General features: G+C 50.7%; 1 protein-coding gene across 1 annotated transcript; it reads right to left on the reverse strand.

Annotated features, from left to right (window-relative positions):
• Nucleotides 1-435: 435 nt before the first annotated feature.
• Nucleotides 436-16,665, reverse strand: NT5C1A (5'-nucleotidase, cytosolic IA). The gene is made up of 6 exons (XM_084609676.1): nucleotides 16,497-16,665; nucleotides 5,475-5,642; nucleotides 4,450-4,579; nucleotides 3,101-3,223; nucleotides 2,196-2,380; nucleotides 436-1,835 (listed from the first exon to the last, which is right to left on the reverse strand). The coding sequence occupies exons 1-6, from the start codon at nucleotides 16,620-16,622 to the stop codon at nucleotides 1,470-1,472; spliced, it is 1,098 nt and encodes a 365-aa protein (XP_084465802.1). The 5' UTR covers nucleotides 16,623-16,665; the 3' UTR covers nucleotides 436-1,469.
• Nucleotides 16,666-21,398: the final 4,733 nt, after the last annotated feature.

Raw genomic sequence — 21,398 nt, forward strand, 5'->3', positions numbered from 1 at the left:
TAATTGTCGATTTCGAGAAAGTGTGTCTCCCCCCCCATAGGTTAGGGCTGTCTTTCAACTTACATAAATGCCCAGCCTAGGTCCAGAGGCCGGGAAGCCACATATTGAAAAGTGGCTTCTGACTTTGTGTGGCTCAATTTTCAGATGCTCAACTTGAGATGCCTTTTTTCCAGGCGTTACTTATGCGTTTAGCAAAAACAACAAGGAGTCCTTGTGGCACCTTAGAGATGAAAAAAATTTATTTGGGCCTAAGCTTCCGTGGGCTAAAACCCACTTCATCAGATGCATGCAGTGGAAAATACAGTAGGGAGGTATAAATACACAGCACATGTACATGTGTATATTCATGTGCTGTGTATTTATACCTCCCTACTGTATTTTCCACTCCATGCATCTAATAAAGTGGGTTTTAGCCCACGGAAGCTTAGGCCCAAATAATTTTTTTTCATCTCTAAGGTGCCACAAGGACCCCTTGTTGTTTTTGCTGATACAGACTAACACAGCTACCCCTCTGCAACCTTATGGATTTAGGTATCTAATAGTAGCACCCGAATTTGGGCCATAACATATTGGCCCAAAACACTGACTAGGAAATAGGGCTTGAGATTTTCTTATCTAGCGTTGACCAGTCTTTCTATTTCCCCAAACATTCACAGACAAACTTAAGTTTGGGTGGGTGCAGCAACAGCGGTGGGAAATTGGCTGCATCTTTTAACCTCATTTCCAGACCATTTAATGTTTAAACCTGTAAATGGTTTGTAACAATATTGTAACATTGTTTCTGTGCGTAAGCTGGATTCCATTGAAACATTGTCAGCCTTGACTTTTTTTTTTTTTAATATATCAAAGTTCTTGGATTGGGAATTTCCCTGTTTGTTTTTTTAATGAGCACCAAAAGTTTAAATTGGGCTGGCATATGAGTTCCCCAGAAGGAGAGCCCTGTTCTCACAGATCCTGTCCAACGCAAGGTCCCCCCTCCTGTAGGCTTCTCGAGTCTGGCTGGGTTTCGGTTTAAGTTCTCCAAGCTTTGTGGTCAACATCTGGTGCAGAACTTAAGTGTGAGCTCCTCTGGGTTTCTATGGGCCCCTGAAACACAGGGGAGGCATAGCAGGATCAGAATGGCTGGTGCTGGCTTAGGCACGAGGGCAGAGACGCGACAGCCGATGGGGCGCAAGTCAGCAATGGCTGATTCGGAGACACAGGAGCAAAGGTAGCAGAGTTGGGTTCAGGCATTGGTTGACCCTTCTGACCTTTATGCATGGGGCATGGGTGGTGATGCGGGGCTGGCAGGACAGAGACAGTCAATAAAGTGCAACACAAAGGCAAAAGGAAACCTTTCCTTCAACCCACCCAGACAAGGCAGCTGCAACTTCAATACTAATCAAAGACGCTCAGACCCGGATATCAATCCGCGAGCGGTGCCCTGGTCAGCGAGCACCTGCAGTCACAGTTGCCACCACCAGCTACGGCTACTTGCTGTTCTTGGTTTGTTTCTCTTGAGCCATCCGCCTCTGCTTCTGGGCTACCCCGTACGGGACGTGGGCCGCGATGGTGCCACTCTCCTTCGCCCCCTCCACCTGGAACATCTGGTCGTCAAAGAAGATGTGCGGACGGATCTTCTCCAGCAGCGGACCCTTGGGGGCTCCGGCCAGGAACAGGGCTTCGTCCGTTTCTAGTCCCCAGCTGCGGAGAGTCTTTAGGGCACGAGCCCCAGAGCTGGCAGCGCTCCGGGCAGTGACCAGGTAGGTGCGAATCGGACACTCCAGTCTCAGCCCCTTGGAGTAGAACTTCTTCTGCAGCTTCCCCAGGGATTCCAGAAAGCCCTTCAGTGGCCCCTACCCAAGCAAAGGGACACGGTCATTCACAGCTACCTTCATCCCTTCCCCACTCCCCATGCTTTGGGAAAGACCCTAACCCTGCTGTGGGAATCCTCTAGCCAAGCGTATAGGAACCAAGGCCCAGATCCTCAGAGCTATTTAGGCACCTAACTCCCATTGAGCTCCCCTGTCTTTCGAAGCCAGACGAAACCCAGACGAAACTCAGAAACCCAGCATCAGCCTCATCCCGCTCTGGCCCCTCGGCTTGTGCTCAGGGCTAATGGAGTGGGAATTGCTGGAGCCGTCAGCCCATTCCCAGCGCTGCCTGTCCCAGACCTGGTTCCTGGGGCTGGCGGGTCGGGGGGCGATCGGCCGTACCTGGGCCAGCGGCTTGTTCTCATAAGCCTTTTCGTGTTCAAAAAACATGTCGAGGCCGTGCGCCTTCACAATCTGCTCCGACTCGTCCGAGAAGAGGACGGCGTCCCCGTCGAACGCCACCCGCAGCTGGCTGTCCGACACTTTCACGTCTTTGCTGGGGCTGAACATGGTGGCTGCGGCGATGCCTTGGGGGAGGGAACGAGAGAGAAAAACGTGGCAGGCGGCAAGGCTCCTCCCGACTGCGCTTCCCAGGTCCTCCTACTGCGGAGCCGAGCAACAGAACTGGACACACACACACAGAGCAGCTTACGCCCAAATACATCTGCGAGTCTCTAAGGTGCCACAAGGACTCCTCGATGTTTTTACAGAGCGGAGACGCTCCAACACCAGTCCTTACGTTGGACACTTGCATCTGGACCGTCACAGCAGCATTTAGGAAAGCCAGAGGCACTTAGATACCTAGGTGAAGACGTGAGGGTCTAGGGTTCTGTTTAGGTGCCAGCCTCCCTCCATGTATTTAGTGGGGATTTGGGGGCGGCCGGGGGGAGCAAAGATTGCAGAACGTACATGGGTTTCCATCATTTGTCTCTGCATATCTTATAGGTGCTTTCAGCTCCTCAGCTGTTCCCACCGGCACGGAAGGAGTCAGTATCCATCCAGCAGCCAGCTGAGGAGAGCAGCCCACCTGCACTTTGAGAAGCTATAGATGTCAGCGAATGCTGCCGTTTCCATGGAAACGAGAGGGCCCACGTCGCCTCAGCAAGGGCAGGGGTGTGATGGAGGCAGGGTGTGGGACGCCTCCGCTACCCCGCTGGATGGAGATCCCGGGGCTGCTGGCCCTTACACCGCTCTCCTAGAGCGTGCCCCCCACCCGCTGCCACCCAGGGTTTGACCGGCAGACTCACCCTGTTCAATGGCCTCACTCACTTTCTCGGCATCAGAGGAGAGGTACAGGTTGGTGTGATAGGCCTTCAGGTAGCAAGTGGGGCTGTTCCCTCCCGTCATGCAGAACCTCTCGATGAACAGATCTGAGGATGGCCGGATGCACCAGATTAGCTGGCAGGGCCCAGCAAGGGCCCAGACGGCTATCCAGCCCTATGGCGTGCAGGGGGCCCCAGCAGCTGCCACTGGTGGGGGAGTGAACCAGAGTGGGGATTTGCTCCCCCTCTGATGCCAGGCCAGAGGAAAGAGACGGCAAATGAGCACAGGGCAGCCTGGCCACCAGAAGGGTGGGGGGCCCCGTGGCTGCTGGCAACGGTGATGCCCAGGCCAGCCCTGTCACAGATACGGACGCAGTAGTTCCGCTTGGACACAACGCCTCATACCTAGTAGCTGTTGACACTGGTTTCCCGACACCTGTCAATAACCCCTTCACCGAGCCCCTGCACCACACTACACTTAGCAGTGTCCTCCTGTGAGCCATCCTCCTCCCAGACCCAGGAAAGCCCCAAAGGGGCACATGGTATTAATTCAATATTGACATCTATAGAGACAGGGCGGCCTAGTGGCTAGAAGAATAGGCTGTGACTCAGGAGGCCTGGGCGCTAATCCCAGCTCTGCCACTAGCCTGTGGAGCGACTTTGGGCAAATCACTTCACTGCCCCTTGCCTCAGTTTCCCCATATGTAAAATGGGGATAATGTCACTGACCTGCTTGTAAAGCACTTTGAGCTCTACCGATGCAAAGTGCTAGACAAGAGCTAATTATTATTATACTGCTTCTCGACCCTCCTATCATTCCTTCCGTTCCCAGGGTTATTCGCACCAAGAACTCGGATCTAAACTAGGGAGATGGCAAAATCAAGGTTGGTTTGAGTTTGGCAGAAACTCATCAGATGGCTTTTGACCCTGGAAAGTACCCAGGTGTGGTTTGATCCAGGTCTCATTCCATCCAAGTGCCCAGGAACTGCATACGCTGTTCTGATTTTGGCTTAATCGTCCCAAGAAGAGATGGCCCAAAATGGGGCAGATGTTGCCAAACCCCCATTTACCAAACCAGAAGTAAGGTTGATTCAGAGCTGGATCACATTTTATTGGTACCCTTGAAGACTGGAGAGGGTTAGTCTACAACCATCTTTAGCCTAAGCCACAGGAGACTGGGGCTTGCTGGGTGGTTTAACGGAATAGCGCGGGGAACAGAAGATAAAGCTTTGCCCTCCAGTTTCTCCATCATCACAGCCACTAACCAAAGACCCAGTGGCCACCAGCTCCCAGGTCATTTAAATGGTTCCGGCTCAGGGTCATTCGGTGCTTACCGTGATGATTGATGCTGTTGATCAGGCGGACCCCGACCTGGGCGTGGTTATTAGTCATGAGGACAATATCAAAGAGTTCTTCACCGTCGGGGTAGAGCTCTCGCAACTGAGTGTTGACAGCTTCAAGGGCCTACAAGTCCAAAGAAAGAGGGAAGAGTGATCTAGCCACCAGCTCATGCACATGCACCTTAACAAGAGAAGTGGACGAGCTGAAACCTGATGCCCACTGATTTACATGTGGCTCTGTCTGCTTATAGTCAACGTGTTCCTATCTGCCCTCTACTACTATCTGCGTGTCCATGAACAGAGGATACCAAAGGTTGGAAGGAACCCATTTAGGTCTGTCCCTCAAGGGGAGTTAGCAATTTGTTTCCCCATGATGTATGTGTCTCCTAAGTTCTCATCTTTTAAAAATAAATTGGACAGTATTAGCTACTCCTGCTTCTGCCCCATCTTCCCCATACTCCATCCATCCACTAACTCCATTGCTTTCTCTCTGAAATACGGATGCTCAGGTGCTTTCAGAGAAGACAGCCCTGTCAGAAGAGCATCCATATCTCCTTCCTCCATGGCCTTCAAAAGGCAGAGGAAGGGTCTAAATCAAATCTTCTACACGACACAAAACAAGTACAGCCCATGACTCCTTGGGCACATCTAAAAAGCTGGCCGTTGGGAAGATTTTTACCCAAGATGAATTTTTCAGTTCTAATCCGTGCTGTTCAGTGGAAGCCATTACCCTTAAAGTTTTCTCAGAGTATTTTCCTTCTCTCCCAAGGTTTTCTAGATTCTTTGAACTGAATTCTGCTCTCTCTCTTACACCAGTGGGAATCCAGAGTAGTTCCCATTGTAGCCAATACAGCTATTCTGGATTGATAACACAGTGATGAGAGCAGAATTCTCTAAGGTTGGTGTTTACCTTCAGTTTTATCCAGGACACCATGAGCCTAAATCCTTGTGCCTTGCTCTGGTGGTGGGGGAGCTTGGAAAGGCAGAGGATCTCAGGGGGCTGGAGCAGTGGTGCTCACCTTGACAAATGGGAAGGCAGCACCAGGTAGGAAGGGTTCATTCTCATGGTCCAGTTGGTATTTCACATATGCCTCCACCCCATGCTCTGTGTAAATCTTCTGCTCTTCCTCCATGCGAAACAGAGCCCGCGAGGAGACTGCGATTGTTATTGCATTCTCAGGCTTTGGCTGCATGACAGAGAGAGACAGAAATTGCATCACTAATACTTATTTTCCATCAATGGTCACATGATTATGGACCCAGTTCCAGCATGCAGGGGTATCATCAAATGCCAGGCCAGAAATGGAGCACCAAGTCCACCCCTCTCCAAAGTCTAGGAACATCAGTTCTGGATCGTTCTCTAGATCAGAATGTAGGGATTGGGCATGTATCTATTAAAAACAAACCCATCCCAATCTTCTCACTTCCGATTAAACTCCATCTAGCATAGCCCTCTGGGCCCAAGATTCACATACACAGATTGCTTCCATTTCACTTGGGGGGGGGGGGGACGGGACGACTGTGTGCTGGGAATCACACACAAATCTATATTGCTTGCTTTAAGGTTATAGGCAGGGAGCCAATGCTTGTCAGCACTTCACCCCAGAGTTCATTCTGAGCTGGAACATTTCCATTCCTTGCATTCTGGGGCTTCTCCGAGCCAAGAGATTTCTAGGATCAGCATCCTCAGTCCCATGGCCCCTCTGAGCGGAGACATTTCCATTCCCTGCACTCTTCATCAGCGGTCACTTGGCACCCACCCAACTGTTGAAAAACCTCTCCATGTTTCCAGTTGAAGGAACTCTGGGGGCCATCTCACATAGAATGTGATGGGTTTTTGCCTCCTGGTTTCATGCAGCATCTAGTGTCCTTTGACGTTAAAGGCCAAATTCAGACCTGGTGTCCATGAGTGCAACTCAGCTGAAGACCATGCATGGCACCTGATTACAACAAGCATAATTTGGTCCCTAGGGTGTCTCTATACCAAATTATGGAGTTATGGCAGGGGCATCAAATGAACAGAATAGCTGGTTGTCTCCTGGGACGCTGCAAAACTTCAACAGATAGAAGTATCCCTCCCCCTCATTCTGGCATTCACGGGGCACCTGGCATTCACGGTGCTGCAAACAGGGGCTTCTGGGTAATTTTAAAACACTAAGCACTGCGTTGGGGAGGGAGTCAGGAAAACTACTTGACACAGTGCATTAGCAATGCTTGGGGCTTCCCATCAACACTGGGAAGAAACCGTTACAGACCATGCCAGTTCAGCCAGAACTGAGCTATTATAAAGACTTTGTCCCAGGCATCAAAACCAACCAGTGCCGGCGATGCCTGGAAAGTGCCTGAGAAAGGCTGTTGTGTCTGGCTGGAAGGCAGTGAACAGGTATTGCAAGCCCAGGGTGAGCCAAACCACCATTGATTAGCAAGTGTTATTAATCTTTAAAGACTTGATCTACAGCCCATGGAAGAAATCAAGAAGAGGCTTTTCATGGACTTCCATTAGGCGTGGCTTGGGCCCCGACACGTCTATTGTGCTGGAGGTGGCATTGGCATCTTGCAGAGGGGATGAAGACACCATCTCCCCCAGAGGAGTTTACACTCTCAGCTCTGAGTCGGCGAGAGGATATTAATCTCACGCCAGCCACGGAGGCGAAGTTGTGATGGGCTTGTGGCTTCTCAAAGGCAAAATGGCTTCTCCGCGGCAACTCGCTGGTTGACAAAATAATTGGAAGCGAAGCCTGAACGGGGACTCTTCTGCAGACACCCCAGCGATGTGCTGCCAAGAATCTAACAAAGCCGATCCCTCCTTGCCTGCAGTAAAGCCTGTGACAGTATTGGGGGCGAGGGGAGAGAAAGAGAGAGGCACTTGCAGAGAAAGCAAAGCCTGGCTCCTGGGCAGTATTTTTATGGCCTCCAGGAATAAGTCATCCCTACCACTCATGGTTTAGCAGTGTCCAGGAGGAGGAGGAAGAGAACTCCACCTGAGACAGGGAAACCAGCCTGGCCTCTTTCATTTGGTGGGGAAATTTTAAATGAGACACCCCCCTGCCACTTTCAGAGTTCTCTCCGGCACATCAGAGACCGTCTACAGGGGGAGAGGGCCAGAATTGGCAGAGAATCTCTGAATCCTAGGTCAGACAACAGCTGAGCACGCTGTGGTTAGCAGCGATGCTGCCATGGACTTCTCTGGCCCACTCCTTGGAAACAAACCCAATGCAATAAATCAGGTTGACGCTGGGGAACAATCTAGCTTCTTGCGTTCCTTTGTCCTGAGAAAGACTGGGCCAAACCCTGCTCCCAATTTCACCAGTGGAGTTGCAGCGGCATAGCTGAGAGCAGAATCAGGCCCACTGGGCTTTCAAAACGGCCCCAAAATCTGAATGCGACATCTCGGGCACAAACAGAGGCATAGGGTAAGGGATTTTTATGCTCTGGGACACAGCAGCGTAGCTGATTGCAGGGTATTACTGATGCATTATGCTGAGTGCATTGGCTTGACTGATCCCACTCTTTGTTTAGGAATTTTTAGCTTAAATCAATATTAGAGAGATGACATGGCCAGGCTACAACCGTCTTATCGTTCATCTCGAGGCACCAGCTAAGGGGGCTGGTTCCATTGTTATCAGAGCCAATTTGAAATGCGAGTGTGTGTGTGTTCAGTGAACTGCAGCATACATGTCAGATTTGAAGTTTCCCGTGATTTCATGTAAAGAGGTTTGGGGGCGGGGGGCTGAACCTGGATGAAAACCTATGGCAAGAGCTTAAGATTTGGGGGGGGGTATCTTAGGGTGTGGGTTATTACACGGAGACAGTGAAAACTAGAAACCAGACAGTACGGAACAGTGTGTTAGATGGGACCAACCCCAATAGGGGCAAACTTGCCTAAGTGATTTAAGTGCCTCAGTCCCATTTTCAGATGTCATTTGGGCACTTAAGAGCCGGTCTCGTTGAAAGTCAATGGAGTTTAGGAACTGACATGCTTAAGGGTCAGATTTTCAAAGAGATTTAGGCATCTAGCAATGCAGACTGGCACCTAGCAAGATTTCCAATGGGATTTAGGCACTTAGGTGCTTAAAGACTTTTTTCAAAAGTACCTAAGTGCGAGATTTTCAATGTTCCTCTCGGTTTATTTCAGCGCCGATTTCTAGACTTCCTGTTTACTAGGTTGACCTGGCCAGTATTGTTATTTTGCTGTTCGTATAGGTAGGTAAGCTGGTGTCTTTCCCAGCCTGCTATACGAACACAGTCCACATGCTCTGCAAAGTCCAAACTCACCCCTCAGCATTTGGCTTTATTAAAAACAGCAACACGAGAACAGAGATTAGCTCAACGATTCTCCGCAGGCTCAGCTGCTCTGAAGGCTTGGGCCTTTTCTCCAGCCTGCTCAGCCCTGATCCTCTACCACCCCGAGAGAGTCACTCCCACCTCCCTTGCAGCCAGCTGGGATGAAGAGTCACCTGCCTCCGTGCATTGGCACCATCCACCTACTCCTCTCTCAGCAGGATCAAGGCCAGCTAACAGAGCGATTTAGGCAGATGCTGCCAGGCTAATTATACAGCCCAGAAAACCGCCTTGCAGACAATAAACACTGAAAGTGTCCCTAAGCAGTGTTCATGCACCAGGACAGTGACCTGAAACCAACAGGACCCTCTCCATATAGCTGAAACAATGGGACAAAATTCTCCTCTCCAGCACACCACCGAGCTTCACAGATGCACCAGAGAGGATTCGGGATTGTTCTGCAGGGATGCGCATGGACTGTTGTTCCCTAAAATGACTTCTCCTGGGCTTTGCTGGCGTGGTATCTAGGACCGCAGATATTATGGTCATGGGGGACCACAACAGAATGTAAGAGAGGGGAGAATTCATTCGCTCCCACTAGCCCAGGATTTTGGCCTAGTAGCATAGCACACCAAATACATAATTCACATGTGGCAAATAGTAGCAAATTTACCATTTTAAGATCGGTTACCCAGGGGGCCTCAGTCAGTTATTAACTAGTCATGGTCCAGCTCTTAACTCTAATTTGCATTAATAACTCCAGTGTCATGGGTCATTTATGAGCGAAGACATTAATTAATAACTATTAGAGGTCCCAAGTCAGTTCGTCACTAGCCTTTGGCAGTTAATCCAGTTCATGGGCACAGCTGCTATTACCTAAATTAGTTTTCTGGGTAAACCAAGATGGGCTATAGGACATTTGTATCCGCTTCCTGGTACATGACGGACAGCAGGGAAATGCATCCTCCACTTATAGCTGTTTAAGAATTTCCTGCAAGATAAAACTGGGTCAGTGTTGTGAATGTCACAACCACTTAGTTTGATCAGACAAACTCAGGGGGCTCTGGAAAGCCATTCCATGTGCCTTTTCAAAGACACTGGGATTGGCGTGGTATGGCACAGAGAAATCTGGCTGTGCTTTCATACATGCATGGATCTCTGTGCTGCCCACACCTTGCCTGTAGGTCTATGCGCCAATTACGCCCTCGTCTTGTGTAGCTATTTACAAGATGCTCCCGGTTCGCTCCTTGCCATTTAAAGGTACAGGCCCCCCCCAAAGGTAAATTTCAGAGGTAATAAGCGCAGCAAGAAATGGATCATTAAGCCAGATACTCAGTTGTATCCCACCCTACATTTCTGACATAGTCCCTGCTGTTTTGTAGCGCGTCAGTGGGCAGGCAGAGCTGTCCGGCATCATCCCTCTTCCACCATCTGGGGACATATCACCTGTCGAATCCTGTTCACGCCTGCTAAATACTGTGCACCTCTAGAACACTTTCTGCAGGAGGACTGTACATGTTCATGAATTAAGCTTCACAATTCAGGCTGGTCAGTTCATGGAATTCCCCCTTCTGTAGGAAATGCCAACCGTCACAATACATTTTTGTTCCAATTCGGAGCAAAGTCAGAAATTTTGAAGTCCCCAAAAGACAAATAGCCCCAAAATTTTGATTTTGGGAACAAAAAAAACTAAATGTTTCAATAAGTCACCTCAATGCAACTTTTATATTGCAATATTAAGTGGCCGCTATACACATCACATTAACAGAATATTTAAATCCACATTTTAATACAAGTCCAAATGAAATCAAAGGGGCACTATTGACATGTTTCAACTCCCCCCCCCCAATCAAGAAGTGTCACAAAACCAGCCCACCCCCCAAGACACATGATAAAACTGCCTTTTTAATATAAAATTGTTCCATCGATCTATTTTTTACCTGCTCTATTTACAACCTTTCCGTCTGGGGGAAGTCAGCTCTTATCTCTACTTTACAAATGGGCAACCAAGGCTTGGAGAGCAAGATATTTGCCTACAGTCATATGGCAATCCTGGGGCAGAAGCAAGAAAAGAACCCAGGAGCACACACTCCCATTCCTGTGCTTTAACCACTAGACTGCGCTTCTTCTCCTCCTAACAAACAGTTGTCTTCTTTAGTGACCTCCTAGCCACACTTCATATTCGCTGTCAGACCACATGGGACCCTACGCAGCATCCCACCCTAGCGTGACCATCAGCCGAGTGGGGATCCTTGGGGCCAGGAAACTGGATAGTTCAGAACAAACACTGTTTATCCTCAAGGTCAGTTAATGCTGATCATCAAACAGTGTCTGGAAAGCAGCTCGAGGGCTTTGCTGAGCTGAATCAAACTGAATTCTGCATTTTGGAATTTAAAAAAATAGGTCAGCTGTTCTATCCTCTTCCTTTGCCATTGGAGGATCAGACCAAAGGCTCCATCTAGCCCCTTTCAGCAGAGGATTAATAAAGAGCTTAACAGAAATATTATAGGAGGATAGTGAAGGGGAAGATGGAGCTGTCTTCTAGGGTTCTGTTCATGTCTGGACTCAGCATCTTAAGACAAGGACAGAAGGGCAACCAGGTAGGAAGCACTAGCCATCAGCAAACAGTGCAATGCAGGGAGATGCTAAAAGGGGATTTAAACCTTTGGGAACTGCAGATGTAGGTCTAATCCTCCTCCCAAGCAGTCATTGGGCTAGCGGTCTGGAAAGTACCTGCTGCCTTTAAGCTACTATCCCAGTGTTAGCCAACAGCTCCCATAATTCCTTACCAGTCGCCCCTACCCTCCCACGCAGTCTGTATTTTCTTAGACAAGCTTGAGTCCCTAAACAGAGCTATGTTAACATAAAAACCCTTCAAATACAGAAAGAAAAATGGAGAAATGATAGGGGGAATTATTAAAACTAATATTGTACGTTTCTATAGCACCTCTCATCCCACAGCACTTCACAGATGATGTATACTCAGTACCGCTGAAATGCGGCCAACTCTGGGGTGGAGAACGATAGCCAGCGGCACACAGAACAGGAATTTTGGCCAGGATCCCAGAGAGGGGGAAGGGGGCACATGCTCTTAAAAAAAGCACCAAGGGAGCATTAATATCCTCCAAGGACAGGCAGAACAAAGGTTTCATCTGAAAGACCCAGCACAGCTTTATCCTCCTCCAAAGGATGAAGGGCTGAGACAATTCTGCCAGGATTTCCAGGGCATCTATGTATTTCAACCTTGATACTTATAACTGCAAGTGATCCCTTCCAGCAAAGACAGCTTCAAACATTGCACCAGATGGCACTCCTCTAATCCGGTCACCTAATCCTGTTTCACGAGAGCTGCTGTGGTTACAATTCCTAACTACCCTGCCAAGAGTTGATGGCCAAGCCCCGGAAATCCCGGATGCCACCGAAAACCCAGACCGGAGATATGACTTCCGGTCAATACAGGAGTTTGGAGCATATATGGTGCTGGCTCCCATGAGGGCACCAAGGAACGTGCAGAGATCCCTGAACTTTACAGGAACTGAGGGGAAATCCCAACTTGTGGGAGACACGTCCCACGCAGCCAGACAGAGGAACACCTTGAACATAGGCAAGGAGCAGGCAAGGCTGAAGGTGACGAATTGAGAAGCAGGCAGACGACATCCTGGGAAAATGGAGCATTGTAGCACAAAGCACTGCCCTGACTTGGTATCTCCAGATAGGACTTGTGTTTGCCACTCAGTGGGCAGCTGCCATGGCCTTGGGCAGCTCCTGAGAGAGCCTGCAGGTGTCCAGCCTGGCATCTCCCAGACAGCTCAGGAGCGGGCAGCCCGATCTGAATTGGCACCGATAGGCTGTTCACCGATAGGACAAAACCCATAATGTCCGTTCCCTAGCACCTAATGACTAGTACATTGTCCAGTCTTGTTTTAACTGTTCCAAGCAATGGGGCATTCTTCCCTTCCTCCGGGACCCGATTCCATCGTCTCCCTTTCTTAATTCATCTCCTTCCCCCCCCCCCCACTTCCCCTGGTTCTACCCTTCATGCCAGCCTATGTCATCCCTCATCCTCCTCTCAAATAGTTGCAAACTTGTCTCCCCACTGGGGGCCATCACCACAATAGGCATTTCCATGCTTTCCTCGCAAGTGCCTTAACCTCTCGGATCATTTCTCTTGCTCTTCTCTGAAGTCCCTCCAGTTTGTCCATAACCTTCTGATCACCAGGGGTGCAGAACTGAACACTGTATTCCCCAGGGGAATGAAAACGTGATCTCTTTTAAACTGGTGTTAGGGTCACAGTCATTTATTGTTACTACTAAATTAACGTGTTTTTTATTTATAGGCTGTGGGCCAGAGCCTCAGCTGGTGTGACGCAACACCGATGAGCGTGCGTTCCAGGGCCCAGGGCTGTGTCTGATCCACAGGGAAAATTAATCTGTGATAATGCCCCTTAGAAAGCTTTAGCTCGAGCCATAGCAGCTCACGCTTTTAGCTCAAGAGATTGGCGGTTCAGTCATTGGCGTGTCGGCCAAGACTGGGCTGTCACAATATCCAATTTACCCCAGCTGAGAATCTGGGCCTATATTTATGAACACAAAAATGATGAAAAATTAATACGACCTGAGGCTGGAGCCCAGCTGTGCCGGTGTCACTCTGAGGAATGCAAATGCACCCTCAAGAAAACCCTTTCTCTGGGATGTCAGTTGCAGGAGTTGGGGGACAGCTGCCCCTGAGCCAAGCCACAAGCTGTAACAGGACCACCACTGCATAGCTGTGAGTGACTCTTACTGACTCTTCTTCTCAGCAGGGGCCCCCAGACTGCTGGAGCTTGTTTCTTTCCCATCTCCAGATGCTTTGCACCCATCAATCCCTGCAGAGTAGTTCTCAAAGGTTTCTGTGTAACGAAGGGCCTGACCAACACAACTGAGACGTTGATCTGGATTCAGACCCTCCCCTCCCTCCAAGTTCAGAGATGCCTGGATCTGGCATTTTGGTTTGGTCCATTAGAGGAATAGGGATCCGGTGTGAAATCTGGATCCAGTCCAACTCTGGATTCCAGCTCCTTCTCCAACACTTCAGGAGGATTTAGTTCCAGGGTCCTGTCTTGGGACCAGTTGTATGCCAGTTGGGGGGCGGGGGGGGGGACGAGGGGCAGGCAACATCAGCACCAGGTGGTAGCAAAGACAAATGGGTTCAGATCCTTTGGAGATATGGACAAGGGGTCAGTCCTCTGAGGAGGATGAAGAGGATTTATTCCTCAGGGAAAGGCCGGAGCGGCATGACTTTGGGCAAGGGGACAGTTATACTTGGTGGCAGAGGTGGGACTCTGCTAAGGAGAGAGGGGAAGGGAGCAGCACCTGAAGGGAAAACTCATTTTCCCCAGGGACTGCCTTGGTTCTGTACGCTATTTAGAGATGGATAATTTTTGCCCCTTGATCACTGGAGAGGGTTATGAGGCCATTAAAAGGCATTGTAAGCATCATGGAATGATGGGTCTAATTCCTGACCCAGCCCTAGTGGTTGGAGGGAGACCCAAGGCAGCAGTGAGAACCATCACTGCTGTGGGGAGTGGGGGCTGACAGGGGCCCACTGGGAAGAGCACTGAAAAGGAGTGGATTTGGGAGGAAGAGACTAGATGGGGCCTGGAAGAAGTGGCGGGGCTGGACGGAATGGTGCCTCAAAGCCTAGGTGCCTCTGGGCCCACTTTAATGCACCCATGACCCCCGTTAGCTGTTTACAGCCCCATGACGTCACCCTCTTCCTACCTACTCCACATTCACTTCCGAGGCTATGGAAATCAAGGGCTTACTATAAGCATCATCAGCCCCCTCCCCACCTGCGCCCCCCCCCAACCTGCTCCTGGGACTGTAAGAAGCCCCCGAGTCTCTTCACCCGTCTCTCTCGCCTGGTCTTGTATCCAACAAGCAGCAGAGCTGTGGGGTCAGCTGGTGTCATTCCAGGATCCCAGCTCGGACATGGAGACTGCTCCCAGCAGAGAGGACAGGCATGTCCCCTGGGCCTGCGAAGGTAGCAGGCAGATGGAGGGACAGAACAGATGACAGACAGACTACTGATACCTAGAAATATCTCTTAAACAGACCACAAATCCCTGCCCCCCCCCCACAAGCACTCAGGGGTCAGATTAAAGTTCACTGCAATGGCTGGGATGTTTATGGGTTTTCAAAACACTATATAAATAAGACAGGGAAATGCCTTGCACCCATTCATCATGGGCTGTGACAGCTGCCTCTCAGGGTGTGCCCAGCTGTGTCTGGGCGCAAGGGAGCTGCAATGGGAGCTCTCTGCATGGCTTTGGCACCTGCTCCTCACAGCCTGCCTGAAGCCAGCCCCTGGGGCAGGAGTGTGAGCTGGGCATGGAGTCATGGCAGATCCCACAGAGAAGATTCCTGGCAATGTGGTTAGAGAGAGGGTGTGTTTTCCAGACCCCAGGACTAGGAATCAGGACGCCTGGCTTTTGGTCCCAGCTCTGCCACTGACTGTGGGCAACTCACTTAACTGCTCCATGCCTCAGTTTCCCCATCTGTCAAATGGAGATAATAATACTGATTACTCACTTCTGAGGGTGTTGAGAGGTCGCATTAATGGCTGAAGCTGTCTGAGAGCCTGGCATGAAAGGGGGCAGAGGATCATTGTTATAACCCAGGCTAGCTTATCCCCTCTCAGTTCCCACTACAGCTGTGAAGGCTAAAGCCAGCAACCATCATCCATTTGCAGGATTCAAGGAGCCAAACAAGATTTCCACGCAAGGAATGTGTCTGCCGGAGACGATGCCCAGGGCTGGCAGGGCTCCACAGAACTACAGCCTGCCAAGTCTCTCTCTGTCCGAGTTCACACCTGAGGTTACAGGTGTGAGACAGAAGTGTTAATTGGGAGCCGCTAGGACATGCGCTCCGGGCTTATCACGGGGCAGGCCTGCAGCACCATGAACACAGGAATTTCCAGACTGGACCAGACGGCGGGGTGGCCGGGAGGGGGGCGGGGGGTCCATTGGCTCCAGGACCTTGTCTCTCTCAGTCAGTGGCCAGTAGCTAATGCTCCAGAGGCAGGCGTAAGAACCCCAGAAGGGGCATTTAACAAACAAGCAGCCGGCAGGGAAGTTTATTCCTGACCACAGGTAATTGGAGGCAGGCGGGTTTCTACACCTTGTTTTCCAGCCCACGGTTCCTGTGGAGGTTCTGCTGGTTGTGGGAGTTTCTATTATTAAACTTGTGCCGGAGGGGTTTATAGCTCAGTGCCCATTAGATAACACAGGGCTCTTAGCCGAAGGGCACAGGCCAATGAGACTGAACAGGAGCAGCCAAGTTCAAATGACATTAGCTGCCCGACTGGAGCTGCCAGGAGATTCAGCCTCACCCATCCTCAACCCACCCCCTTTTACGTGGGCGCCCACACTCCAGCAACAGGGACGAGAAGGTGGGTCACAGACGGAGCTTGGGCCTGGGCTGGGCATCTCCTGCCTTGGCTACGATGGCCTAGCGGGCGTGCTCTGCCTGGGACAGGCACCCAGGGGACCTGGCATGCGCCCTGCGGCCAGGGAGCAGGGCAGGAGCAACCTAGCTCAGGGTCCCGTCCTCCCAGGGCCCCGGCAAGCCAGCCTGCAAAGGCATCGCAGCAGATCGATGCAAAAGGTCGGGGGGTGTCCAGGTGGCTCAAATCCTGGGGGTTGGCCCCTGCTCCCGGCACGGGGAGGGTTTGCTGCCCCAGGTCCCAGCCCCAGCCCCAGCAGGAAAGGAAAGGCTCTTACTGGTTTGGGTTTCTTTCTAGGGGTCAGGCTGTCATAGAAAGTCTTGGCTTCCTCCCAGCGCTGCGGCGTCCCGGCCTCCTGGCCGCCCGCGGACGAGCCCTCCCCAGCGGCGGCGGCCGGCTCCATCTCGCCGGCCCGGAGCGCGAGCGGCTGCGCTGCTGGGTCTCCCCGGGACGCGGCGCGCGCCGCTCGGCTGGGCGGGGGCGCTTTATAGGGGCCGCCCGCCCTGCGCCGAGATCGCAGGGGCCAGCTGGCTTAACCCGTGCGGCGCTGGAGCCTGCCGGGCTCTTCCCGCCCAGCCCGGCCCTGCCCCGCAAGCCGGGCGGCAAACCAGCGCCGGGCCGGGCTGCGCCTCGGGGGACCGGCGCTGCAGACCCGGGCAGGGCCCCCCCCCCCCCCCCCCCCCCCCCGGCTCGTCCTTCGGCGCCCCGGGCAGGGCACCTGGCTGGGACTCAGGCCGCCCGGGTTCCCCGGCTGGGTCCGCCCCGGTGTGACCTCGGGCCAGTCACCTGCTGCCCGTGCCTCTGTTTCCCCTCTTGAGCTCCGCGGTACTCAGGCCAAGGCTTTGGGAGGCGCTTTAATGGGTCTCCTGCGGCTCTTCGCAGCACACGGTATTCAAAGGCCCTTGAGTGGGTATCTGGCACTCGAGTATCTGAAGCCATGAATTCACACCACGGGGGGGGGGGGCCTTTGGGGTAATGCTGATCGCTGATTTGGCTCCTGAACCCCTGAGGTCCGAGTATGGCTGCTTTAGACCGTAAGCCCACGGACTCTTTTATTAGGTGTATGCACCGCACCTAGGCCCCTGGGGCCTTGATCCCTGTCGGAGCCCCTGGGGGCTACAGCAATAACTTTGCCCTTCTTTTTATCTGGGATATAGATGCTGTTCAAGGGAGAGGGGTGCAAGGGTAGTCGGGGCACTAAGAAAAGACATACCCCCCCAGATCTGCAAAGGTATTCAGGCTTCTAACCTCGACTGGAGTCAATGGGAGTTAGGAGCCTAATTAACCTTTGAAGATCTACGCCAAGGCCCCTGCCCCGAGGAGCTAACTCAGAGGCTGCAGATCAGTGCAGGAGGTTTGGCAAATGGAGTGCGTTTTAAGGAAAGATCCCGAGTAAGTGAGGAAGGGTGCCTGGGGATAGGAGGGTGCTCCCAAAAATCGAGGATGGCAGGAAAGATGGCTCAAAGCTGAGAGTGGGGGAAGGAGGCGAAGGGAAGGGATAGAAGAGGGGGTACAAAGGAGCAGGAGGGATGAAATGGTAATAATAAAACCTAACTCTGTATCGTGCTTGTCGTCAGTCGATCCCCCAATGCTTCACCATCTTTAATGTATTTATCTTCACACAACCCCTGTGAGCAGGAGAGTTATCCCTGATGTGCAGACAGGGAACTGAGACTGAGAGAGGTTAAGTGACTTGCCCAAAGTCACACAGGACATCTGTGGCAGAGCTAGGAATTGCACCTGAGCCTGCCAAGTGCTGGGATATGGCCTTAACCATTTAGGGTGGAGTTATGCAAAGCCCTGCAAGAGAAGAGGAGCTTCCGTTAGGTGCTGCAGCAGAGAGGGTGTTGGTGCAAGGACTGCCAGGGTTGGAGCCCTGGGAGAGGAAGATGAGCTAAGCAGTGACATTTTGGGGAGATGAGATGCAGGCAGGTTGTGCTAGTCAAGGCATAAGTGGTGGAGAGAGGAAAGGTTGGAATCTAGAGGATGGATGAGGCAGGAAACTAGAATTTGGCAAGGGTCTATCTGGGGGCAGCAGAGAGGAACCCCACATTGTGAAGCTGGGGTCCAGGGAGGGTGATGGAGTTCTTGGCAGTGACGGAGACCTGCCCACCTTTAGATAAGCTGATGAAGGGCAGGTTTAGTCCTGCTGGTGGGCTGCAAGGGGCTGCAAATCACCCAGAGTAGTTGCTGCAAGCCCAGTGCTGGGTAAATGTCAGGGAGACTTGAAACCTCAGTGGGAACGGCATAAGTCCATCATCCTCCAGCAGGCTACTCGGGGACAAACAGATCCACGGCTTGGCAGCCTGAGATGGAGACACTGCAGTACACTCAGCAGGATTCACCCACTCGTCCTCTGAGTCCCTGCAGGGGGGACCATAGCTGTGCATTAGTGAATGGAATTATTAATCTTACTCAAAAAGAAAAGGAGGACTTGTGGCACCTTAGAGACTAACCAATTTATTAGAGCATAAGCTTTCGTGAGCTACAGCTCACTTCCTCAGATGCATATCGTGGAAACTGCAGCAGGCTTTATATATACACAGAGAATATGAAACAATACCTATTCCCACCCCACTGTCCTGCTGGTAATAGCTTATCTAAAGTGATTTCCAGCACAAATCCAGGTTTTCTCACCCTCCACCCCCCCACACAAATTCACTCTCCTGCTGGTGATAGCCCATCCAAAGTGACAACTCTTTACACAATGTGCATGACAATCAAGCTGGGCTATTTCCTGCATAAATCCAGGTTCTCACATCCCCCCCACCCCCATACACACACAAACTCACTCTCCTGCTGGTAATAGCTCATCCAAACTGACCACTCTTCAAGTTAAAATCCAAGTTAAACCAGAACATCTGGGGGGGGGGGGTAGGAAAAAACAAGAGGAAACAGGCTACCTTGCATAATGACTTAGCCACTCCAAGTCTCTATTTAAGCCTAAATTAATAGTATCCAATTTGCAAATGAATTCCAATTCAGCAGTTTCTCGCTGGAGTCTGGATTTGAAGTTTTTTTGTTTTAAGATAGCGACCTTCATGTCTGTGATCGCGTGACCAGAGAGATTGAAGTGTTCTCCGACTGGTTTATGAATGTTACAATTCAATCCATCGGTGATCTTCCTGATAACACCATCCTGGCCACTATGGATGTAGAAGCCCTCTACACCAACATTCCACACAAAGATGGACTACAAGCCGTCAAGAACACTATCCCCGATAATGTCACGGCTAACCTGGTGGCTGAACTTTGTGACTTTGTCCTTACCCATAACTACTTCACATTTGGGGACAATGTATACCTTCAGATCAGCGGCACTGCTATGGGTACCCGCATGGCCCCACAGTATGCCAACATTTTTATGGCTGATTTAGAACAACGCTTCCTCAGCTCTCGTCCCCTAAAGCCCCTACTCTACTTGCGCTATATTGATGACATCTTCATCATCTGGACCCATGGAAAAGAAGCCCTTGAGGAATTCCACCATGATTTCAACAATTTCCATCCCACCACCAACCTCAGCCTGGTCCAGTCCACACAAGAGATCCACTTCCTGGACACTACAGTGCTAATAAACAATGGTCACATAAACACCACCCTATACCGGAAACCTACTGACCGCTATTCCTACCTGCATGCCTCCAGCTTTCACCCTGACCACACCACACGATCCATCGTCTACAGCCAAGCTCTGCGATACAACCGCATTTGCTCCAACCCCTCAGACAGAGACAAACACCTACAAGATCTCTGTCAAGCTTTCTTACAACTACAATACCCACCTGCAGAAGTAAAGAAACAGATTGATAGAGCCAGAAGAGTTCCCAGAAGTTACCTACTACAGGACAGGCCTAACAAAGAAAATAACAGAACGCCACTAGCCGTCACCTTCAGCCCCCAACTAAAACCCCTCCAACGCATTATTAAGGATCTACAACCTATCCTAAAGGATGACCCAACACTCTCACAAATCTTGGGAGACAGGCCAGTCCTTGCCTACAGACAGCCCCGCAACCTGAAGCAAATACTCACCAACAACCACATACCACACAACAGAACCACTAACCCAGGAACTTATCCTTGCAACAAAGCCCGTTGCCAACTGTGCCCACATATCTATTCAGGGGACACCATCACAGGGCCTAATAACATCAGCCACACTATCAGAGGCTCGTTCACCTGCACATCCACCAATGTGATATATGCCATCATGTGCCAGCAATGCCCCTCTGCCATGTACATTGGTCAAACTGGACAGTCTCTACGTAAAAGAATAAATGGACACAAATCAGATGTCAAGAATTGTAACATTCATAAACCAGTCGGAGAACACTTCAATCTCTCTGGTCACGCGATCACAGACATGAAGGTCGCTATCTTAAAACAAAAAAACTTCAAATCCAGACTCCAGCGAGAAACTGCTGAATTGGAATTCATTTGCAAATTGGATACTATTAATTTAGGCTTAAATAGAGACTTGGAGTGGCTAAGTCATTATGCAAGGTAGCCTGTTTCCTCTTGTTTTTTCCTACCCCCCCCCCCAGATGTTCTGGTTTAACTTGGATTTTAACTTGAAGAGTGGTCAGTTTGGATGAGCTATTACCAGCAGGAGAGTGAGTTTGTGTGTGTATGGGGGTGGGGGGGATGTGAGAACCTGGATTTATGCAGGAAATAGCCCAGCTTGATTGTCATGCACATTGTGTAAAGAGTTGTCACTTTGGATGGGCTATCACCAGCAGGAGAGTGAATTTGTGTGGGGGGGTGGAGGGTGAGAAAACCTGGATTTGTGCTGGAAATCACTTTAGATAAGCTATTACCAGCAGGACAGTGGGGTGGGAATAGGTATTGTTTCATATTCTCTGTGTATATATAAAGCCTGCTGCAGTTTCCACGATATGCATCTGAGGAAGTGAGCTGTAGCTCACGAAAGCTTATGCTCTAATAAATTGGTTAGTCTCTAAGGTGCCACAAGTCCTCCTTTTCTTTTTGCGAATACAGACTAACACGGCTGCTACTCTGAAACTAATCTTACTCATTAGCTAATAAATCATCTCCCAGGTGGATTCATTTGTATAACCCAGCCCCTCTGAGTGAAGTCGGAGGCCCAACTGTAACTGCTAAAAACACCTTTTGGGACAAACCGTAAAAGGAAACTCTTTGCCCTAAATGCAAAGCC

The sequence above is a fragment of the Lepidochelys olivacea genome, assembly GCF_965140295.1.
Source record: "Lepidochelys olivacea isolate rLepOli2 genome assembly, chromosome: 19".
NCBI classification, from domain to species: Eukaryota; Metazoa; Chordata; order Testudines; family Cheloniidae; genus Lepidochelys; species Lepidochelys olivacea.